The sequence below is a fragment of the Coregonus clupeaformis genome, chromosome 11 (genome assembly GCF_020615455.1).
Source record: "Coregonus clupeaformis isolate EN_2021a chromosome 11, ASM2061545v1, whole genome shotgun sequence".
Lineage (NCBI taxonomy): Eukaryota > Metazoa > Chordata > Actinopteri > Salmoniformes > Salmonidae > Coregonus > Coregonus clupeaformis.
The window spans coordinates 19,997,833-20,020,953 of NC_059202.1; the positions used below are offsets into that span (position 1 = coordinate 19,997,833).

At 43.4% G+C, this 23,121-nt stretch overlaps 1 protein-coding gene across 1 annotated transcript in view; it reads right to left on the reverse strand.

Annotated features, from left to right (window-relative positions):
• Positions 1-23,121, reverse strand: part of tmem131 (transmembrane protein 131) — a 68,609-nt gene that overhangs the window by 16,038 nt on the left and 29,450 nt on the right. Inside the window, exons 12-16 of the mRNA XM_045223377.1 lie at positions 20,901-21,043; positions 18,101-18,287; positions 16,130-16,309; positions 9,064-9,213; positions 8,445-8,884 (exon numbers count right to left, since the gene is read on the reverse strand). Coding sequence (XP_045079312.1) covers positions 8,445-8,884; positions 9,064-9,213; positions 16,130-16,309; positions 18,101-18,287; positions 20,901-21,043 — 1,100 coding nt within the window. The remainder of the gene's footprint in view (positions 1-8,444; positions 8,885-9,063; positions 9,214-16,129; positions 16,310-18,100; positions 18,288-20,900; positions 21,044-23,121) is intronic.

Consider the following 23,121-nt stretch of genomic DNA (forward strand, 5'->3'; position numbering starts at 1 on the left):
AACTACAGTCACAACTACTGCAGGACAACACAAATACACAACTACAGTCACAACTACTGCAGGACAACACAAATACACAACTACTCACAACTACAGTCACAACTACTGCAGGACAACACAAATACACAACTACAGTCACAACTACTGCAGGACAACACAAATACACAACTACAGTCACAACTACAGTCACAACTACTGCAGGACAACACAAATACACAACTACAGTCACAACTACTGCAGGACAACACAAATACACAACTACAGTCACAACTACAGTCACAACTACTGCAGGACACCACAAATACACAACTACAGTCACAACTACTGCAGGACAACACAAATACACAACTACCAGTCACAACTACAGTCACAACTACTGCAGGACAACACAAATACACAACTACAGTCACAACTACAGTCACAACTACTGCAGGACAACACAAATACACAACTACAGTCGCACAACTACAGTCACAACTACTGCAGGACAACACAAATACACAACTACAGTCACAACTACTGCAGGACAACACAAATACACAACTACAGTCACAACTACTGCAGGACAACACAAATACACAATAGCAGGACAACACAACATACAGTCACAACTACAGTCACAACTACTGCAGGACAACACAAATACACAACTACAGTCACAACTACTGCAGGACAACACAAATACACAACTACAGTCACAACTACAGTCACAACTACTGCAGGACAACACAAATACACAACTACAGTCACAACTACTGCAGGACAACACAAATACACAACTACAGCCACAACTACAGTCACAACTACTGCAGGACACCACAAAAATACACAACTACAGTCACAACTACTGCAGGACAACACAAATACACAACTACAGTCACAACTACTGCAGGACAACACAAATACACAACTACAGTCACAACTACTGCAGGACACCACAAATACACAACTACAGTCACAACTACTGCAGGACAAACACAAATACACAACTACAGTCACAACTACAGTCACAACTACTGCAGGACAACACAAATACACAACTACAGTCACAACTACTGCAGGACAACACAAATACACAACTACAGTCACAACTAGCAGTCACAACTAGACCACAAAACACAACTACAGTCACAACTACTGCAGGACAACACAAATACACAACTACAGTCACCAACTACTGCAGGACAACACAAATACACAACTACAGTCACAACTACTGCAGGACAACACAAATACACAACTACAGTCACAACTACTGCAGGACACCACAAATACACAACTACAGTCACAACTACTGCAGGACAACACAAATACACAACTACAGTCACAACTACAGTCACAACTACTGCAGGACAACCACAAATACACAACTACAGTCACAACTACTGCAGGACAACACAAATACACAACTACAGTCACAACTACAGTCACAACTACTGCAGGACAACACAAATACACAACTACAGTCACAACTACTGCAGGACAACACAAATAAATCACAACTACAGTCACAACTACTGCAGGACAACACAAATACACAACTACAGTCACAACTACTGCAGGACACCACAAATACACAACTACAGTCACAACTACTGCAGGACAACACAAATACACAACTACAGTCACAACTACAGTCACAACTACTGCAGGACAACACAAATACACAACTACAGTCACAACTACTGCAGGACAACACAAATACACAACTACAGTCCTACAACTACTGCAGGACAACACAAATACACAACTACAGTCACAACTACTGCAGGACAACACAAATACACAACTACAGTCACAACTACTGCAGGACAACACAAATACATCACAACTACGAGTCACAACTACAGTCACAACTACTGCAGGACAACACAAATACACAACTACAGTCACAACTACTGCAGGACAACACAAATACACACTACAGTCACAACTACAGTCACACTACTGCAGGACAACACAAATACACAACTACAGTCACAACTACTGCAGGACAACACAAATACACAACTACAGTCACAACTACTGCAGGACAACACAAATACACAACTACAGTCACAACTACTGCAGGACAACACAAATACACAACTACAGTCACAACTACTGCAGGACACCACAAATACACAACTACAGTCACAACTACTGCAGGACACCACAAATACACAACTACAGTCACAACTACTGCAGGACAACACAAATACACAACTACAGTCACAACTACTGCAGGACAACACAAATACACAACTACAGTCACAACTACAGTCACAACTACTGCAGGACAACACAAATACACAACTACAGTCACAACTACTGCAGGACAACACAAATACACAACTACAGTCACAACTACTGCAGGACAACACAAATACACAACTACAGTCACAACTACTGCAGGACAACACAAATACACAACTACAGTCACAACTACTGCAGGACAACACAAATACACAACTACAGTCACAACTACGCAGGACACTACAGTCACAGCTCAGTCACAACTACTGCAGGACAACACAAATACACAACTACAGTCACAACTACTGCAGGACAACACAAATACACAACTACAGTCACAACTACAGTCACAACTACTGCAGGACAACACAAATACACAACTACAGTCACAACTACTGCAGGACAACACAAATACACAACTACAGCACTAATCCTCTGCAGACAACACAACTACAGTCACAACTACTGCAGGACAACACAAATACACAACTACAGTCACAACTACTGCAGGAACAGTACAACAACTACAGTCACAACTAAGTCACAACTACTGCAGGACACCACAAATACACAACTACAGTCACAACTACTGCAGGACAACACAAATACACAACTACAGTCACAACTACAGTCCACAACTACTGCAGGACAACACAAATACACAACTACAGTCACAACTACTGCAGGACAACACAAATACACAACTACAGTCACAACTACAGTCACAACTACTGCAGGACAACACAAATACACAACTACAGTCACAACTACTGCAGGACAACACAAATACACAACTACAGTCACAACTACAGTCACAACTACTGCAGGACAACACAAATACACAACTACAGTCACAACTACAGTCACAACTACTGCAGGACAACACACAAATACACAACTACAGTCACAACTACTGCAGGACAACACAAATACACAACTACAGTCACAACTACTGCAGGACAACACAAATACACAACTACAGTCACAACTACTGCAGGACAACACAAATACACAACTACAGTCACAACTACGCGCACTGCAGCACAAATACACAACTACAGTCACAACTACCAACTGCAGGACAACACAAATACACAACTACAGTCACAACTACTGCAGGACAACACAAATACACAACACAGTCACAACTACAGTCACAACTACTGCAGGACAACACAAATACACAACTACAGTCACAACTACTGCAGGACAACACAAATACACAACTACAGCCACAACTACAGTCACAACTACTGCAGGACAACACACAAATACACAACTACAGTCACAACTACTGCAGGACAACACAAATACACAACTACAGTCACAACTACTGCAGGACAACACAAATACACAACTACAGTCACAACTACAGTCACAACTACTGCAGGACAACACAAATACACAACTACAGTCACAACTACTGCAGGACAACACAAATACACAACTACAGTCACAACTACAGTCACAACTACTGCAGGACAACACAAATACACAACTACAGTCACAACTACTGCAGGACAACACAAATACACAACTACAGTCACAACTACAGTCACAACTACTGCAGGACAACACAAATACACAACTACAGTCACAACTACTGCAGGACAACACAAATACACAACTACAGTCACAACTACTGCAGGACAACACAAATACACAACTACAGTCACAACTACAGTCACAACTACTGCAGGACAACACAAATACACAACTACAGTCACAACTACTGCAGGACAACACAAATACACAACTACAGTCACAACTACAGTCACAATTACTGCAGGACACCACAAATACACAACTACAGTCACAACTACTGCAGGACAACACAAATACACAACTACAGTCACAACTACAGTCACAACTACTGCAGGACAACACAAATGACACAACTACAGTCACAACTACTGCAGGACAACACAAATACACAACTACAGTCACAACTACTGCAGGACAACACAAATACACAACTACAGTCACAACTACTGCAGGACAACACAAATACACAACTACAGTCACAACTACTGCAGGACACCACAAATACACAACTACAGTCACAACTACAGTCACAACTACTGCAGGACAACACAAATACACAACTACAGTCACAACTACTGCAGGACACCACAAATACACAACTACAGTCACAACTACTGCAGGACAACACAAATACACAACTACAGTCACAACTACAGTCACAACTACTGCAGGACACCACAAATACACAACTACAGTCACAACTACTGCAGGACAACACAAATACACAACTACAGTCACAACTACAGTCACAACTACTGCAGGACAACACAAATACACAACTACAGTCACAACTACAGTCACAATTACTGCAGGACACCACAAATACACAACTACAGTCACAACTACTGCAGGACAACACAAATACACAACTACAGTCACAACTACAGTCACAACTACTGCAGGACAACACAAATACACAACTACAGTCACAACTACAGTCACAACTACTGCAGGACAACACAAATACACAACTACAGTCACAACTACAGTCACAACTACTGCAGGACAACACAAATACACAACTACAGTCACAACTACTGCAGGACAACACAAATACACAACTACAGTCACAACTACTGCAGGACACCACAAATACACAACTACAGTCACAACTACAGTCACAACTACTGCAGGACAACACAAATACACAACTACAGTCACAACTACTGCAGGACAACACAAATACACAACTACAGTCACAACTACAGTCACAACTACTGCAGGACAACACAAATACACAACTACAGTCACAACTACAGTCACAACTACAGTCACAACTACTGCAGGACAACACAAATACACAACTACAGTCACAACTACTGCAGGACAACACAAATACACAACTACAGTCACAACTACTGCAGGACAACACAAATACACAACTACAGTCACAACTACTGCAGGACACCACAAATACACAACTACAGTCACAACTACTGCAGGACACCACAAATACACAACTACAGTCACAACTACAGTCACAACTACTGCAGGACAACACAAATACACAACTACAGTCACAACTACTGCAGGACAACACAAATACATATGCCTAAGCATGGTTGGTTACAAAGGGCTTGTGCACTACCTCTAGTCAACTCCAAACAAATCAGCTCTGCACAGCCCCAGAGAGTCCTACGGTGCCTCCAGAAAGGATTCATACCACTTCACTTATTCCACATCTTGTGTTACCGCCTGAATTCAAAATGGATAAAATGTTGTTGGTTTTAACACACAATACCCCATAATGACAAAAATATCTCATTTATACTGAATATAATTCATACAAAATGCTGAGGAGTATTTGTCTCTAATGAAGCCCTTTTGTGGGGAAAAACTCATTCTGATTGGCTGGGCATGGCTCCTCAGTGGGTGGGCCTGGCTGCCAAGTGGGTGGGCCTATGCCCTCCCAGGCCCACACATGGCTGCAACCCTGCCCAGTCATGTGAAATCCATAGATTAGGGCATAATTTATTTATTTAAATTAACTGAGTAAAATATTTGAAGTTGTTGCATGTTGCGTTTATATTTTTGTTCAGTATACTAAAGTATTCACACCCCTGAGTCAATACTTTGTAGAAGCACCTTTGGCAGTGATTACAGCTGTGAGTCTTTCTGGGAAAGTCTCTAAGAGCTTTCCACACCTGGATTGTGCAACATTTGCCCATTATTCTTTTCAAAATTCTTCAAGCTCTGTCAAATTGGTTGTTGATCATTGCTAGGCAACCATTTTCAGGTCTTGCCATAGATTTTCAAGCAGATTTAAGTCAAAACTGTAATTCGGCCTCTCAGGAACATTCACTGTCTTCTTGGTAAGCAACTCCAGTGTATATTTGGCCTTGTGTTTTAGGTTATTGTCCTGTTGAAAGGTGAATTCATCTCCCAGTGTCTGGTGGAAAGCAGACTGAACCAGGGTTTCCTCTAGGATTTTGCCTGAGCTTAGCTCCATTCCGTTTATTTTTTAGCCTGAAAAACTCCCTAGTCCTTAACGATTCCAAACATACCCATAACATGATGCAGCCACCACTATGCTTGAAAATATGGAGAATGGTACACAGTAATGTGTTGTATTGGATTTGCCCCAAACATAACACTTTGTATTCAGGACAAGACGTTAATTGCTTTGCCACATTTTTTGCAGTATTACTTTAGTGCCTTGTTGCAAACAGGATGCATGTTTTGGAATATTTGTATTCTGTACAGGCTTCCTTCTTTTCACTCTGTCATTTAGGTTAGTATTGTGGAGTAACTACAATGTTGTTGATCCATCCTCAATTTTCTCCTATCACAGCCATTAAACTTTGTAACTGTTTTAAAGTCACCATTGGCCTCATGGTGAAATCCCTGAGCGGTTTCCTTCCTCTCCGACAACTGAGTTAGGAAGGAGGCCTGTATCTTTGTAGTGACTGGGTGTATTGATACAACATCCAAAGTGTAATGAATAACTTCACCATGTTCAAAGGGAAATTCAATGTCTGCTTTTTTTTATTTTTACCCATCTACCAATAGGAGCCCTTCTTTGTGAGTCACTTGAAAACTTCCCTGGTCTTTGTGGTTGAATCTGTGTTTAAAATGCACTGCTCGACTGAGGGACCCTACAATCAAACACTATTATTGCACACAGAGTGAATCCATGCAACTTATTATGTGACTTGTTAAGCACATTTTTACTCCTGAACGTATTTAGGCTTGCCAAAACAAAGGGGTTGGATACTTATTGATTCAAGACATTTTAGTGTTTCATTTTTTATAAATGTGTAAAAAAATCTAAATGTAATACATTTTAAATTCAGGCTTTAACACAACAAAATGTGGAAAAGGTCAAGGGGTGTGAAAACTTTCTGAAGACACTGAACGTGTAGAATCAAAGCACTGTATATATTGCTCTGCACAGCCCCATCCATCATGGGTGTAGTTAGTGTGAAATAAAATGCTACCATTGTTCTGTGTAGACTGAGGAGTAATGCTACCATTGTTCTGTGTAGACGGAGGAGTAATGCTACCATTGTTCTGTGTAGACGGAGGAGTAATGCTACCATTGTTCTGTGTAGATGGAGGAGTAATGCTACCATTGTTCTGTGTAGACGGAGGAGTAATGCTACCATTGTTCTGTGTAGACAGAGGAGTAATGCTACCATTGTTCTGTGTAGACTGAGGAGTAATGCTACCATTGTTCTGTGTAGACTGAGGAGTAATGCTACCATTGTTCTGTGTAGACTGAGGAGTAATGCTACCATTGTTCTGTGTAGACTGAGGAGTAATGCTACCATTGTTCTGTGTAGACGGAGGAGTAATGCTACCATTGTTCTGTGTAGACGGAGGAGTAATGCTACCATTGTTCTGTGTAGACGGAGGAGTAATGCTACCATTGTTCTGTGTAGACGGAGGAGCAATGCTACCATTGTTCTGTGTAGACGGAGGAGTAATGCTACCATTGTTCTGTGTAGACGGAGGAGTAATGCTACCATTGTTCTGTGTAGACGGAGGAGTAATGCTACCATTGTTCTGTGTAGACTGAGGAGTAATGCTACCATTGTTCTGTGTAGACTGAGGAGTAATGCTACCATTGTTCTGTGTAGACGGAGGAGTAATGCTACCATTGTTCTGTGTAGACGGAGGAGTAATGCTACCATTGTTCTGTGTAGACGGAGGAGTAATGCTACCATTGTTCTATGTAGACGGAGGAGTAATGCTACCATTGTTCTATGTAGACGGAGGAGTAATGCTACCATTGTTCTGTGTAGACTGAGGAGTAATGCTACCATTGTTCTGTGTAGACGGAGGAGTAATGCTACCATTGTTCTGTGTAGACGGAGGGGTAATGCTACCATTGTTCTGTGTAGACGGAGGAGTAATGCTACCATTGTTCTGTGTAGACGGAGGAGTAATGCTACCATTGTTCTGTGTAGACTGAGGAGTAATGCTACCATTGTTCTGTGTAGACTGAGGAGTGATGCTACCATTGTTCTGTGTAGACGGAGGAGTAATGCTACCATTGTTATGTGTAGACGGAGGAGTAATGCTACCATTGTTCTGTGTAGACTGAGGAGTAATGCTACCATTGTTCTGTGTAGACGGAGGAGTAATGCTACCATTGTTCTGTGTAGACTGAGGAGTAATGCTACCATTGTTCTGTGTAGACGGAGGAGTAATGCTACCATTACCAGACGGAGATCCGTTGTGATCCTGTAGAGCTTGTAGAGGTGATTCAGGTCTGTCTAGGTCATTATCCATGGCCCCCAGGAGGCTGGCGTAGTCTGGGTCCTCTCCCCCAGAACAGAGCCTTCTGTGGGGCAGAGACGACCCTGACCCAGGACCCCCGTCCTGGAGGTCCAGGCGTCCTCCACCCTGCTGCCCCTTGGAGCTCCGCGCCTTCCGATTGGTCAGCTGACAGGAAACCGGGGCGCCATTGGCTAGCTGGGAGGAAGAGGAGGAGGAAGTGGAGGAGGCTTGTATAGTTGATCGACCGAAGCCCATCCTGGCTCTCTGTCTATCAAGGTCCATGGAGGACCTGCTGTTCTGGCCCCCGGCCCGGGACACCCCGCTACCAGACCCATACATCCCCCTGGTCGATTTCTGGTGGGTGTCAGTGAAATCATTCAAGCTAAAGGACAAAGAATAGTGGGGACATCAAATTTTTAGAAGATGTAACAGTTCTCTGAAAAAGATACTACTCTCCACAAGAGGACCATTATATACATCCATATGGGTGGGCTATCTTTGATGCAAGACACTTTAATGACAAACAAATACATCTATAACAAAAGAGGTAGTCAGACTTACTTAGCATCACTTGAAATGAATACTATTTCCCTGAGGTGGAAGGGTCTGCCCGTCTCCATGGCAGAGTCCAGAGACAGACTTCTCTTAAAGGGCTCCCAGATCCCCTGGGCTTCCAGGTAGGCTTTAGCAATCACCAGCAGGAACATGGAGCTATGGAGGAGGAGAGCCATGTTAACAAGGAGCTACAGAGAAGAGCGAAGAGCCATGTTTAGTTTTTGTAGTTTTTGGGGGGTGGGAAGGGGGTGTAGATCTGCTTTAATATTGCAGATGGATTGTAACTTCCATCAATGTAATTGTCTACATCACTTCCAATCCCCCATATCTTGTTTTCTTCTCACAAATATATATTTGACCTTCTAGGCAGAGTTGCAAAGAAAAAGCCATATCTCAGACTGGCCAATATAAAGAAAAGATTAAGATGGGCAGTCTGAGATATGGCTTTTTCTTTGCAACTCTGCCTAGAAGGTCAGCATCCCGGAGTCGCCTCTTCACTGTTGACGTTGAGACGGGTGTTTTGCGGGTACTATTTAATGAAGCTGCCAGTTGAGGACCTGTGAGGCGTCTGTACTCCTGAGTGGCGCAGTGGTCTAAGGCACTGCATCGCAGTGCTAACTGTGCCACTAGAGATCCTGGTTCGAATCCAGGCTCTGTCGCAGCCGGCCGCGACCGGGAGACTCATGGGCGGCGCACAATTGGCCCAGCGTTGTCCAGGGTAGGGGAGGGAATGGCCGGCAGGGATGTAGCTCAGTTGATAGAGCATGGCGTTTGCAAAGCCAGGGTTGTGGGTTCGATTCCCACGGGGGGCCAGTATAAAAAAATATGTATTCACTAGCTGTAAGTCGCTCTGGATAAGAGCATCTGCTAAATGACGAAAATGTAAATGTAAATGTAAAATGTCTGTTTCTCAAACTAGACACTCTAATGTATTTGTCCTCTTGCTCAGTTGTGCACCGGGGCCTCCCACTCCTCTTTCTATTCTGGTTAGAGCCAGTTTGCGCTGTTCTGTGAAGGGAGTAGTACACAGCGTTGTACGAGATCTTCAGTTTCTTGGCAATTTCTCGCATGGAATAGCCTTCATTTCTCAGAACAAGAATAGACTGACGAGTTAAATAAGAAAGTTATTTGTTTCTGGCCATTTTGAGCCTGTAATCGAACCCACAATTGCTGATGCTCCAGATATTCAACTAGTCTCAAGAAGGCCAGTTTTATTGCTTCTTTAATCAGCACAACAGTTTTCAGCTGTGCTAACATAATTGCAAAAGGGTTTTCTAATGATCAATTAGCCTTTTAAAATGATAAACTTGGATTAGCAAACACAACGTGCCATTGGAACACAGGACTGATGGTTGCTGATAATGGGCCTCTGTACGCCTATGTAGATATTCCATTAGAAATCAGCCGTTTCCAGCTACAATAGCCATTTACAACATTAACAATATCTACACTGTATTTCTGATCAATTTGATGTTATTTTAATGGACCCAAAAAATATTTTCTTTCGAAAAAAATGACATTTCTAAGTGACCCCAAACTTTTGAACGGTAGTGAACATATCCTTTAAAAAAATATATTTCCCTTTATTACTTTCCAACCCCACCACCCCTTCCCTAATTGGAGTAAACTAGTGAACAACAACGCTTAGGCCTCTACTTCCAGCTTATACATACTATATACATTTTATGGACACAGTCAATTTTACATGAATTCTATTTTGTTTGTTTTTACTCCTGAACTTCCTCTACCCTCAACCTCTCCGATCATTTTCATGATGTCCATCCGGTTTGCTTCTATATGCCATATCTTTCTAACTGTGCTCTTTCACAAAAGCTCTCTACCTATAACCTATATACTTATTATGGACACAGTATGTTTTACATTAGTTATCTTGTTGTTATTAGTTGTTGTTAGTTGTTATTAGTCCCATCCTTCAACTCCATTCAACACCTCCCATCTATCTCTTAACACCATCCATATTGGATTTCTATTTGCCATTTATTTTTCAACTGTACTGTGATGTTTTACAAAAGTTCTGAACCCTTCTATTCTCATTGTTTCTACAGATTGTAAATTGAAAATAAACATTTTTGCTAAAAGTATTATTATATTATTGATCGATTGACTATGACTTTTCAGATCACCCAGTAATGCTATCTGCAGGGTTAGCTCCAGGTAAATATTGCAATTCTTCAGCCATTCCTGGACCTGTGACCAAAAACAAGCTACAGATGGACCAATGATCTAATGATTCTGTCTCTTCGCAGCAAAATCTGCAGAACTGGAAGATGTTATCCCCCATATACAGTTGAAGTGGGAAGTTTACATACACTTAGGTTGGAGTCATTAAAACTCGTTTTTCAACCACTCCACAAATGTCTTGTTAACAAACTATAGTTTTAGCAAGTCAGTTAGGACATCTACTTTGTGCGTGACACAAGTAATTTTTCCAATAATTGTTTACCGACAGATTATTTCACTTATAATTCACTATATCACAATTCCAGTGGGTCAGAAGTTTACATACACTAAGTTGACTGTGCCTTTAAACAGCTTGGAAAATTCCAGAAAATGATGTCATGGCTTTAAAAGCTTCTGATAGGCTAATTGACATAATTTGACTCAATTGGAGGTGTAACTGTGGATGTATTTCAAGGCCTACCTTCAAACTCAGTGCTTCTTTGCTTGACATCATGGGAAAATCAAAAGAAATCAGCCAAGACCTCAGAAAAATAATGGTAGACCTCCACAAGTATGGTTCATCCTTGGGAGCAATTTCCAAATGTCTGAAGGTACCACGTTCATCTGTACAAACAATAGTACGCAAGTATAAACACCATGGGACCACGCAGCCGTCATACCGCTCAGGAAGGAGACGCGTTCTGTCTCCTAAAGATGAACGTACTTTGGTGCGAAAAGTGCAAATCAATCCCAGAACAACGACAAAGGACCTTGTGAAGATGCTGGAGGAAACAGGTAGAAAAGTATCTATATCCACAGTAAAACAAGTCCTATATCGACATAACCTGAAAGGCCGCTCAGCAAGGAAGAAGCCACTGCTCCAAAACCACCATAAAAAAGCCAGACTACGGTTTGCAACTGCACATGGGGACAAAGATCATACTTTTTGGAGAAATGTCCTCTGGTCTGATGAAACAAAAATAGAACTGTTTGGCCATAATGACCATCGTTATGTTTGAAGGAAAAAGGGGGTTGCTTGCAAGCCAAAGAACACCATCCCAACCGTGAGGCACGGGGGTGGCAGCATCATGATGTGGGGGTGCTTTGCTGCAGGAGGGACTGGTGCACTTCACAAAATAGATGGCATCATGAGGAAGGAAAATTATGTGGTTATATTGAAGCAACATCTCAAGACATCAGTCAGGATGTTAAAGCTTGGTCGCAAATGGGTCTTCCAAATGGACAATGACCCCAAGCATACTTCCAAAGTTGTGGCAAAATGGCTTAAGGACAACAAAGTCAAGGTATTGGAGTGGCCATCACAAAGCCCTGACCTCAATCCTATAGAACATTTGTGGGCAGAACTGAAAAAGCGTGTGCGAGCAAGGAGGCCTACAAACCTGACTCAGTTACACCAGCTCTGTCAGGAGGAATGGGCCAAAATTCACCCAACATATTGTGGGAAGCTTGTGGAAGGCTACCCGAAACGTTTGACCCAAGTTAAACAATTGAAAGGCAATGGTACCAAATACTAATTGAGTGTATGTAAACTTCTGACTCACTGGGAATGTGATGAAATAAATAAAAGCTGAAATAAATCATTCTCTCTACTATTATTCTGACATTTCACATTCTTAAAATAAAGTGGTGATCCTAACTGACCTAAGACAGGGAATTTTTACATTTACATTTTTAGTCATTTAGCAGACGCTCTTATCCAGAACGACTTACAGTTAGTGAGTGCATACATTTTTCCATACTGGCCCCCCGTGGGAATCGAACCCACAACCCTGGCATTGCAAGCGCCATGCTCTACCAACTGAGCTACATGGGGCCCAGTAGTATATATATATATATATATATATATATATATATATATATATATATATATATATATATATATATATATATATATATATATATATTATTAAAAATATATATCTATTCAAATATCTTGCATATCTTCATTTCCATCATTATCAATTAATATGCCATGTTAACAGGGAGCTACAGAGGAGAGAGAAGCAGCCGTGTTAACATAGAGCTAGTAAATTATCATCTGATATAAACACAATGATGTGGTTGAAAAGCCTGGCCACAGATCTGTTTGTGCCAACCACGATAGGAGTTGGTTATACAGCACAAAAAGATCTGGGACCAGGCTATTTGAAAATGTGCTTAATATTTGAAAATACTGCTGCAGCTACTATGTATTGTGTATACCTCATAATGAGGGATTAGATCCAGTTCCCACCTGCGGGACAGGTACAGGATGGCAACAACAACTGCCCGAGTTACACCAGGAACGCACAATCCCTCCATCAGTGCTCAGACTGTCCGCAATAGGTTGTGAGAGGCTGGACTGAGGACTTGTAGGCCTGTTGTAAGGCAGGTCCTCACCAGACATCACCGGCAACAACATCGCCTATGGGCACAAACACACTGTCACTGGACCAGACAGGACTGGCAAAAAGTGCTCTTCACTGACGAGTCGCGGTTTTGTCTCACCAGGGGTGATGGTCGGATTCGTGTTTATCGTCGAAGGAATGAGCGTTACACCGAGGCCTGTACTCTGGAGCGGGATCAATTTGGAGGTGGAGGGTCCGTCATGGTCTGGGGCGGTGTGTCACAGCATCATCGGACTGAGCTTGTTGTCATTGCAGGCAATCTCAACGCTATGCGTTACAGGGAAGACATCCTCCTCCCTCATGTGGTACCCTTCCTGCAGGCTCATCCTGACATGACCCTCCAGCATGACAATGCCACCAGCCATACCGCTCGTTCTGTGCGTGATTTCCTGCAAGACAGGAATGTCAGTGTTCTGCCATGGCCAGCGAAGAGCCCGGATCTCAATCCCATTGAGCACGTCTGGGACCTGTTGGATTGGAGGGTGAGGGCTAGGGCCATTCCCCCCAGAAATGTCAGGGAACTTGCAGGTGCCTTGGTGTAAGAGTGGGGTAACATCTCACAGAAAGAACTGGCAAATCTGGTGCAGTCCATGAGGAGGAGATGCACTGCAGTACTTAATGCAGCTGGTGGCCACACCAGATACTGACCGTTACTTTTGATCTTGACCCCCCCTTTGTTCAGGGACACATTATTCAATTTCTGTTAGTCACATGTCTGTGGAACTTGTTCAGTTTATGTCTCAGTTGTTGAATCTTGTTATGTTCATACAAATATTTACACATGTTAAGTTTGCTGAAAATAAACACAGTTGACAGTGAGAGGACGTTTCTTTTTTTGCTGAGTTTATGTATATCTCCTGATGAGGGAGAAGATTAGCTCCAGCTCCCAACTGAGTCTGAGTTATACATGCATGTACACTACCAGTCAAACGTTTGGACAAACATACTCATTCAAGGGTTTTTCTAAATACATACTCATTCAGGTTTTTTTTTAGAATAATAGTGAAGACATCAAAACTATGAAATAACACATATGGAATCATGTAGTAACCAAAGAAAAGTGTTAAACAAATCAAAATATAGTTTATATTTGAGATTCTTCCAATAGCCACCCTTTGTCTTGATGACAGCTTTGCACACCCTTGGCATTCTCTCAACCTGCTTCATGAGGTAGTCACCTGGAATGCATTTCAATTAACAAGTGTGCCTTGTTAAAAGTTAATTTGTGGAATTTCTTTCCTTCTTAATGCGTTTGAGCCAATCAGTTGTGTTGTGACAAGGTAGGGTTGGTATACAGAAGATGGTCTTTTACCAAATAGGGCTAAGTCCATATTATGGCAAGAACAGCTCAAATAAGCAAAATCGAACCCACAACCCTGGCGTTGCAAACGCCATGCTCTACCAACTGAGCTATATCCCTTATTTCATAGTTTTGATGTCTTCACTATTATTCTACAATGTAGAAAATAGTCAAAATAAAGAAAAACTCTTGAATGAGTGTCTAAACTTGTCAGTGGTACTGTATATATAAATATGTATACCTCATAATGAGCTCCCAATTGGGTCTGGGTTATACATGTCAAGGGGTCTGAATACTTTCCGAATGCACTGTACATACAGTTGTGGTGCCCTCGGTGGTGACCGGGGGACTGCCACTGTTTGGAGCGTCAGTCACGCCCCACAACCAGCATTTCTAGGCTGCAGCAAGCTAGGCTGCAGTGCCATGCCCTGCACATGAAGCCGCAACACACCTGGGGCCTCGTTTATAACCACAAGGTGCTGTTTTTGTCAGCACAGGTGAAGCTACTGGCTGGAGGCTGAGCGCACCGGACATTTGGTGGAGGCTCACGGACATTGACTTATGACTGCAGAAAAGTCGGCTTGTAAACTGGATAGCAGCCCAGCTATTTAGTCTTCTAAGTTAAGTTCAGCCTAAGTTAAGTTTATCACCTGTGTGTGGGAGTGTTTTGATTGACAGTTTTTGATTGTCCTTTCTGTGAATCAATGTTCCAGCCTAGCCTGGTTTAAACCTCTGTGTTCCAGCCTAGCCTGGTTTAAGCCTCTGTGTTCCAGCCTAGCCTGGTTTAAACCTCTGTGTTCCAGCCTAGCCTGGTTTAAGCCTCTGTGTTCCAGCCTAGCCTGGTTTAAGCCTCTGTGTTCCAGCCTAGCCTGGTTTAAACCTCTGTGTTCCAGCCTAGCCTGGTTTAAGCCTCTGTGTTCCAGCCTGGTTTAAGCCTCTGTGTGTTGAACCTTTTTGTTATTGTTTCTCATTACATTTTTACATTTTAGTCATTTAGCAGACGCTCTTATCCAGAGCGACTTACACTTAGTGAGTGCATACATTTTTTCATACTGGCCCCCCGTGGGAATTGAAACCCACAACCCTGGCGTTGCAAACGCCATGCTCTACCAACTGAGCTACACGGGGCCTCATCATTGCCATCCTGTCAGCCACGCGAGTCGTTACATAGTAAACTGCATACCTCATGATGAAGGAGACGATGAGGTATAGCTCCCAGGAGGGTCTGGGGAGGGCCTCTGTACAGGAGGCCAACATGTGATAGGGTAGAGAGGCGTTCAGGACAAACACAAACTCTGACCCTCCCTCCGTCACTAGCTTCAGCTCCCGGATCACTCTGGACGTTGTGAAGTCCGGTGTGAACCTGGGATAGAGACAGACAGGAAGGAGACGCAGTCAGTCAGTGAACAGGGGCTACCTCCATACACACATACAGGTTAAGTGACCTGTGTCAAACGAGTTAAACCAGCCACACTGTACACAGGGTTCTCTTTCCTTAAATGACATTTGATGTGATACTGCAGCACACAACGATGCATGGTTAAAAGCACAATAAGATAGAGAATGGCTTGGTGACATCTGTGAACCACAACAACACTACTCTCAAAATTATTCACGTGCCTAAAATAAGGGAAGTAGCTAGATAAATTTACCAGCAGGTCATTCTTGTACAATTGGGTACTAAGGTTTGTTAACCAATGCATCTTAATAGCAGAAACATTTAAAGAGCCCCTCTGTGATATTTACAGCCGTTTATAGCAAACCAACTGACCAGGCTGCCATTTTGTTTGTCAAATTAAGTGGCCAACACAAACACTTCCATGTTGTGTAGCTACTTGACATGAGCCAGCAGAGTTGATGTTGAGTCTCTTTAAAGGCTAGAGGGGAGAGGTGAAGAGGAACTGCAAGCAGCACAGAGAGGAACAGAGAGCACATTCATCCTCCGATAGTAATAGAGCTAACACACACACACACACACACACACACACACACACCGTGTGGCTGAAGACCTGTATTAATATAGCCTTTAGGGCGTGAGGAGAGAACACACCTCTGACTGCTAGTGTTTGCTCAGTGGCTGGTTGCAAGGCCCCTACTTATCTGTTGACCCATTTCAGTTCAGTAGCCTAGAGCTCCTCTCAGTTCAGTAGACTAGAGCTCCTCTCAGTTCAGTAGACTATAGTTCCTCTCAGTTCAGTAGCCTAGAGCTCCTCTCAGTTCAGTAGCCTAGAGCTCCTCTCAGTTCAGTAGACTAGAGCTCCTCTCAGTTCAGTAGACTATAGTTCCTCTCAGTTCAGTAGACTAGAGCTCCTCTCAGTTCAGTAGCCTAGAGCTCCTCTCAGTTCAGTAGACTATAGTTCCTCTCAGTTCAGTAGACTATAGTTCCTCTCAGTTCAGTAGACTAGAGCCCCTCTCAGTTCAGTAGACTATAGTTCCTCTCAGTTCAGTAGACTAGAGTTCCTCTCAGTTCAGTAGACTAGAGCCCCTCTCAGTTCAGTAGACTATAGTTCCTCTCAGTTCAGTAGACTAGAGTTCCTCTCAGTTCAGTAGACTAGAGCCCCTCTCAGTTCAGTAGCCTAGAGTTCCTTTCAGTTCAGTAGACTAGAGTTCCTCTCAGTTCAGTAGACTAGAGCCCCTCTCAGTTCAGTAGACTATAGTTCCTCTCAGTTCAGTAGACTAGAGTTCCTCTCAGTTCAGTAGACTAGAGCCCCTCTCAGTTCAGTAGACTAGAGCTCCTCTCAGTTCAGTAGACTATAGTTCCTCTCAGTTCAGTAGACTATAGTTCCTCTCAGTTCAGTAGACTATAGTTCCTCTCAGTTCAGTAGACTAGAGTTCCTCTCAGTTCAGTAGACTAGAGCCCCTCTCAGTTCAGTAGACTAGAGCTCCTCTCAGTTCAGTAGACTAGAGTTCCTCTCAGTTCAGTAGACTAGAGCCCCTCTCCTCAGCTATATTTCACATTATAAGACACTATCAAATGAATGCGATTCATCTGCATTAGAGGCTTTTACAGCCATTTACAGGAATCCATTTCTGCACCATAGAAGGACTGATAAGCCCATCCATCTGATGGACACTGTAGAGTGTCTTATCAGTCAGTGACTCTGTTATGTGAGTATGCAAAGCTACTAAACAGTTGCTGTGATTTTAAACTTACAGTATAACTAGGTCTTTAGAAGCATTTGGTTTAAGTGCAAACTGTTGACAGTTGAGAACTTTGAATCCGTATCCTTGGCAGGGCTGGCCGTTGATCTCTGCAGAGCGCATATAAAACGGGAGCAGACCAGTGTTCTCCATCCTGAAGGTCCTTCTCAGAGTGGACTTGGGCTCCTTGGACTTGATCACACGGTGGAAACACCACGGTGGAAACACCCCAGAGTTAATACACGGTGGAAACACCCCCAGAGTTAATACACGGTGGAAACACCCCAGAGTTAATACGGTGGAAACACCCCAGAGTTAATAACGGTGGAAACACCCCAGAGTTAATAACAGGTGGAAACACCCCAGAGTTAATACACGGTGGAAACACCCCAGAGTTAATACACGGTGAAACACCCCAGAGTTAATACACGGTGAAACACCCCCCAGAGTTAATACACGGTGGGAAACACCCCCAGAGTTAATACACGGTGGAAACACCCCAGAGTTAATACACGGTGGAAACACCCCAGAGTTAATACACGGTGGAAACACCCCAGAGTTAATACACGGTGGAAACACCCCAGAGTTAATACACGGTGGAAACACCCCAGAGTTAATACACGGTGGAAACACCACGGTGGAAACACCCCAGAGTTAATACACGGTGGAAACACCCCAGAGTTAATACACGGTGGAAACACCCCCAGAGTTAATACACGGTGGAAACACCCCCAGAGTTAATACACGGTGGAAACACCCCCAGAGTTAATACACGGTGGAAACACCCCCAGAGTTAATACACGGTGGAAACACCCCAGAGTTAATACACGGTGAAACACCCCAGAGTTAATACACGGTGGAAACACCCCAGAGTTAATACACGGTGGAAACACCCCAGAGTTAATACACGGTGGAAACACCCCCAGAGTTAATACACGGTGGAAACACCCCAGAGTTAATACACGGTGGAAACACCCCAGAGTTAATACACGGTGGAAACACCCCAGAGTTAATACACGGTGGAAACACCCCAGAGTTAATACACGGTGAAACACCCCAGAGTTAATACACGGTGGAAACACCCCAGAGTTAATACACGGTGGAAACACCCCAGAGTTAATACACGGTGGAAACACCCCCAGAGTTAATACCACGGTGGAAACACCCCAGAGTTAATACACGGTGGAAACACCCCAGAGTTAATACACGGTGGAAACACCCCCAGAGTTAATACACGGTGGAAACACCCCAGAGTTAATACACGGTGGAAACACCCCCAGAGTTAATACACGGTGGAAACACCCCAGAGTTAATATACGGTGGAAACACCCCCAGAGTTAATACACGGTGGAAACACCCCAGAGTTAATACACGGTGGAAACACCCCAGAGTTAATACACGGTGGAAACACCCCCAGAGTTAATACACGGTGGAAACACCCCCAGAGTTAATACACGGTGGAAACACCCCCAGAGTTAATACACGGTGGAAACACCCCAGAGTTAATACACGGTGGAAACACCCCCAGAGTTAATACACGGTGGAAACACCCCAGAGTTAATACACGGTGGAAACACCCCAGAGTTAATACACGGTGAAACACCCCAGAGTTAATACACGGTGGAAACACCCCAGAGTTAATACACGGTGGAAACACCCCCAGAGTTAATACACGGTGGAAACACCCCAGAGTTAATACACGGTGGAAACACCCCCAGAGTTAATACACGGTGGAAACACCCCAGAGTTAATACACGGTGGAAACACCCCAGAGTTAATACACGGTGGAAACACCCCCAGAGTTAATACGGTGGAAACACCCCAGAAGTTAATACACGGTGGAAACACCCCCAGAGTTAATACACGGTGGAAACACCCCCAGAGTTAATACACGGTGGAAACACCCCAGAGTTAATACACGGTGGAAACACACCCAGAGTTAATACACGGTGGAAACACACCCAGAGTTAATACACGGTGGAAACACCCCCAGAGTTAATACACGGTGGAAACACCCCAGAGTTAATACACGGTGGAAACACCCCAGAGTTAATACACGGTGGAAACACCACGGTGGAAACACCCCAGAGTTAATACACGGTGGAAACACCCCAGAGTTAATACACGGTGGAAACACCACGGTGGAAACACCCCAGAGTTAATACACGGTGGAAACACCACGGTGGAAACACCCCAGAGTTAATACACGGTGGAAACACCCCCAGAGTTAATACACATTACAATGTGTGTAATTGTCCCACTGAAAAATTAAACTATCCCAGGGTTAGGTATTCAGAAGACCTTGGCAGGTTTTTACGATATTTTTTTTAATTCATATTTATTTTGATCCTGACAAACTCCCCAGTCCCATGATGCTGCCGCCACAATTATGACGCTGCCGCCCCGATACTTGACAATATAAATCAGCTAATAGCAGGAACCTTCTCAGAGACAGAAAACTGATACTATATACTCGTTGTTGGTGTGGGGGGGGGGTACATGGATGGCTTTTGACAATTTATTTGGATTCTTCATGTCTTACTCATTGTTTTAAAAAAGTTTTTCCAAATAAGATGTTAGGTACTATATTTATTGAATATTATATGAATTCTATAAATACAAAAATTGCCAATTTGGGTGCAAGAAATTAGCTTAATTTCTCAGAGATCAAATTATAGTTCAACAAAATAATGTTGCAGGAATGTTAATCTTATCGGTTTCTAACTACAGAAACTATTTCAGGACAATCTGATATGTGGGTGTCATGGCTTGCTGAAATGACACGGAACGACCCACTAGGCACTGTAACTCACTGTCTGTGCAGTCCTTGAGCAAAGCCTCAGTCATTTGGAAGCGAAGGGAGCTGCCTGGTCCAGGTGGGTTCCCAGCTATATTCAGGCTCTCTGTGGTTCCCTGGCCGTGCACCATGATCATATCCATCACCGTCAGGTTGTTCCTGTATTACAACACAACACACTAGGTCAGCTCATTCCTAAAATACAACATTGAACAACACACTCAAGAGTAGAGCTAGCTACTGTGCCATGGGTCTTCCAAGAACATACTCTTCTTGACCTTTTGTGACCTCAAAAAGTCTAATAGTCACTGATTATCAATACATTTCTGACAGTGGACACTAGATCATCATATTAAAAGGAGGCTAGTTGTGAGTGATGAGTAGGGTTGGTGTAGAGCTCTAAACGTGACACAGTGTAGGGTTGGTGTAGAGCTCTAAACGTGACAATGTAGGGTTGGTGTAGAGCTCTAAACATGACACAGTGTAGGGTTGGTGTAGAGCTCTAAACGTGACACAGTGTAGGGTTGGTGTAGAGCTCTAAACATGACACAGTGTAGGGTTGGTGTAGAGCTCTAAACATGACACAGTGTAGGGTTGGTGTAGAGCTCTAAACATGACACAGTGTAGGGTTGGTGTAGAGCTCTAAACGTGACAGTGTAGGGTTGGTGTAGAGCTCTAAACATGACACAGTGTAGGGTTGGTGTAGAGCTCTAAACGTGACAGTGTAGGGTTGGTGTAGAGCTCTAAACGTGACACAGTGTAGGGTTGGTGTAGAGCTCTAAACGTGACACAGTGTAGGGTTGGTGTAGAGCTCTAAACATGACAGTGTAGGGTTGGTGTAGAGCTCTAAACATGACAGTGTAGGGTTGGTGTAGAGCTCTAAACATGACAGTGTAGGGTTGGTGTAGAGCTCTAAATGTGACACAGTGTAGGGTTGGTGTAGAGCTCTAAACATGACAGTGTAGGGTTGGTGTAGAGCTATGAACGTGACAGTGTAGGGTTGGTGTAGAGCTCTAAATGTGACAGTGTAGGGTTGGTGTAGAGCTCTAAACATGACAGTGTAGGGTTGGTGTAGAGCTATGAACGTGACAGTGTAGGGTTGGTGTAGAGCTATGAACGTGACAGTGTAGGGTTGGTGTAGAGCTCTAAATGTGACAGTGTAGGGTTGGTGTAGAGCTCTAAACATGACAGTGTAGGGTTGGTGTAGAGCTCTAAACATGACAGTGTAGGGTTGGTGTAGAGCTCAAAACATGACAGTGTAGGGTTGGTGTAGAGCTCTAAACGTGACTCAGTGTAGGGTTGGTGTAGAGCTCTGAACGTGACACAGTGTAGGGTTGGTGTAGAGCTCTAAACATGACAGTGTAGGGTTGGTGTAGAGCTCTAAATGTGACTCAGTGTAGGGTTGGTGTAGAGCTCTAAACATGACAGTGTAGGGTTGGTGTAGAGCTCTAAACGTGACACAGTGTAGGGTTGGTGTAGAGCTCTAAACGTGACAGTGTAGGGTTGGTGTAGAGCTATGAATGTGACACAGTGTAGGGTTGGTGTAGAGCTCTAAACGTGACAGTGTAGGGTTGGTGTAGAGCTCTAAACGTGACACAGTGTAGGGTTGGTGTAGAGCTCTAAACGTGACACAGTGTAGGGTTGGTGTAGAGCTATGAACGTGACTCAGTGTAGGGTTAGTGTAGAGCTCTAAACGTGACACAGTGTAGGGTTGGTGTAGAGCTCTAAACATGACAGTGTAGGGTTGGTGTAGAGCTCTAAACGTGACACAGTGTAGGGTTGGTGTAGAGCTCTAAACGTGACACAGTGTAGGGTTGGTGTAGAGCTCTAAATGTGACTTAGTGTAGGGTTGGTGTAGAGCTCTAAATGTGACTGTGTAGGGTTGGTGTAGAGCTCTAAACATGACTGTGTAGGGTTGGTGTAGAGCTCTAAACGTGACACAGTGTAGGGTTGGTGTAGAGCTCTAAAAATGACTCAGTGTAGGGTTGGTGTAGAGCTCTAAATGTGACTCAGTGTAGGGTTAGTGTGAGTTGTGAGTGATGAGTAGGGTTGGTGTAGAGCTATGAATGTGACTCAGTGTAGGGTTGGTGTAGAGCTCTAAACATGACAGTGTAGGGTTGGTGTAGAGCTCTAAATGTGACTCAGTGTAGGGTTAGTGTGAGTTGTGAGTGATGAGTAGGGTTGGTGTAGAGCTATGAATGTGACACAGTGTAGGGTTGGTGTAGAGCTCTAAATGT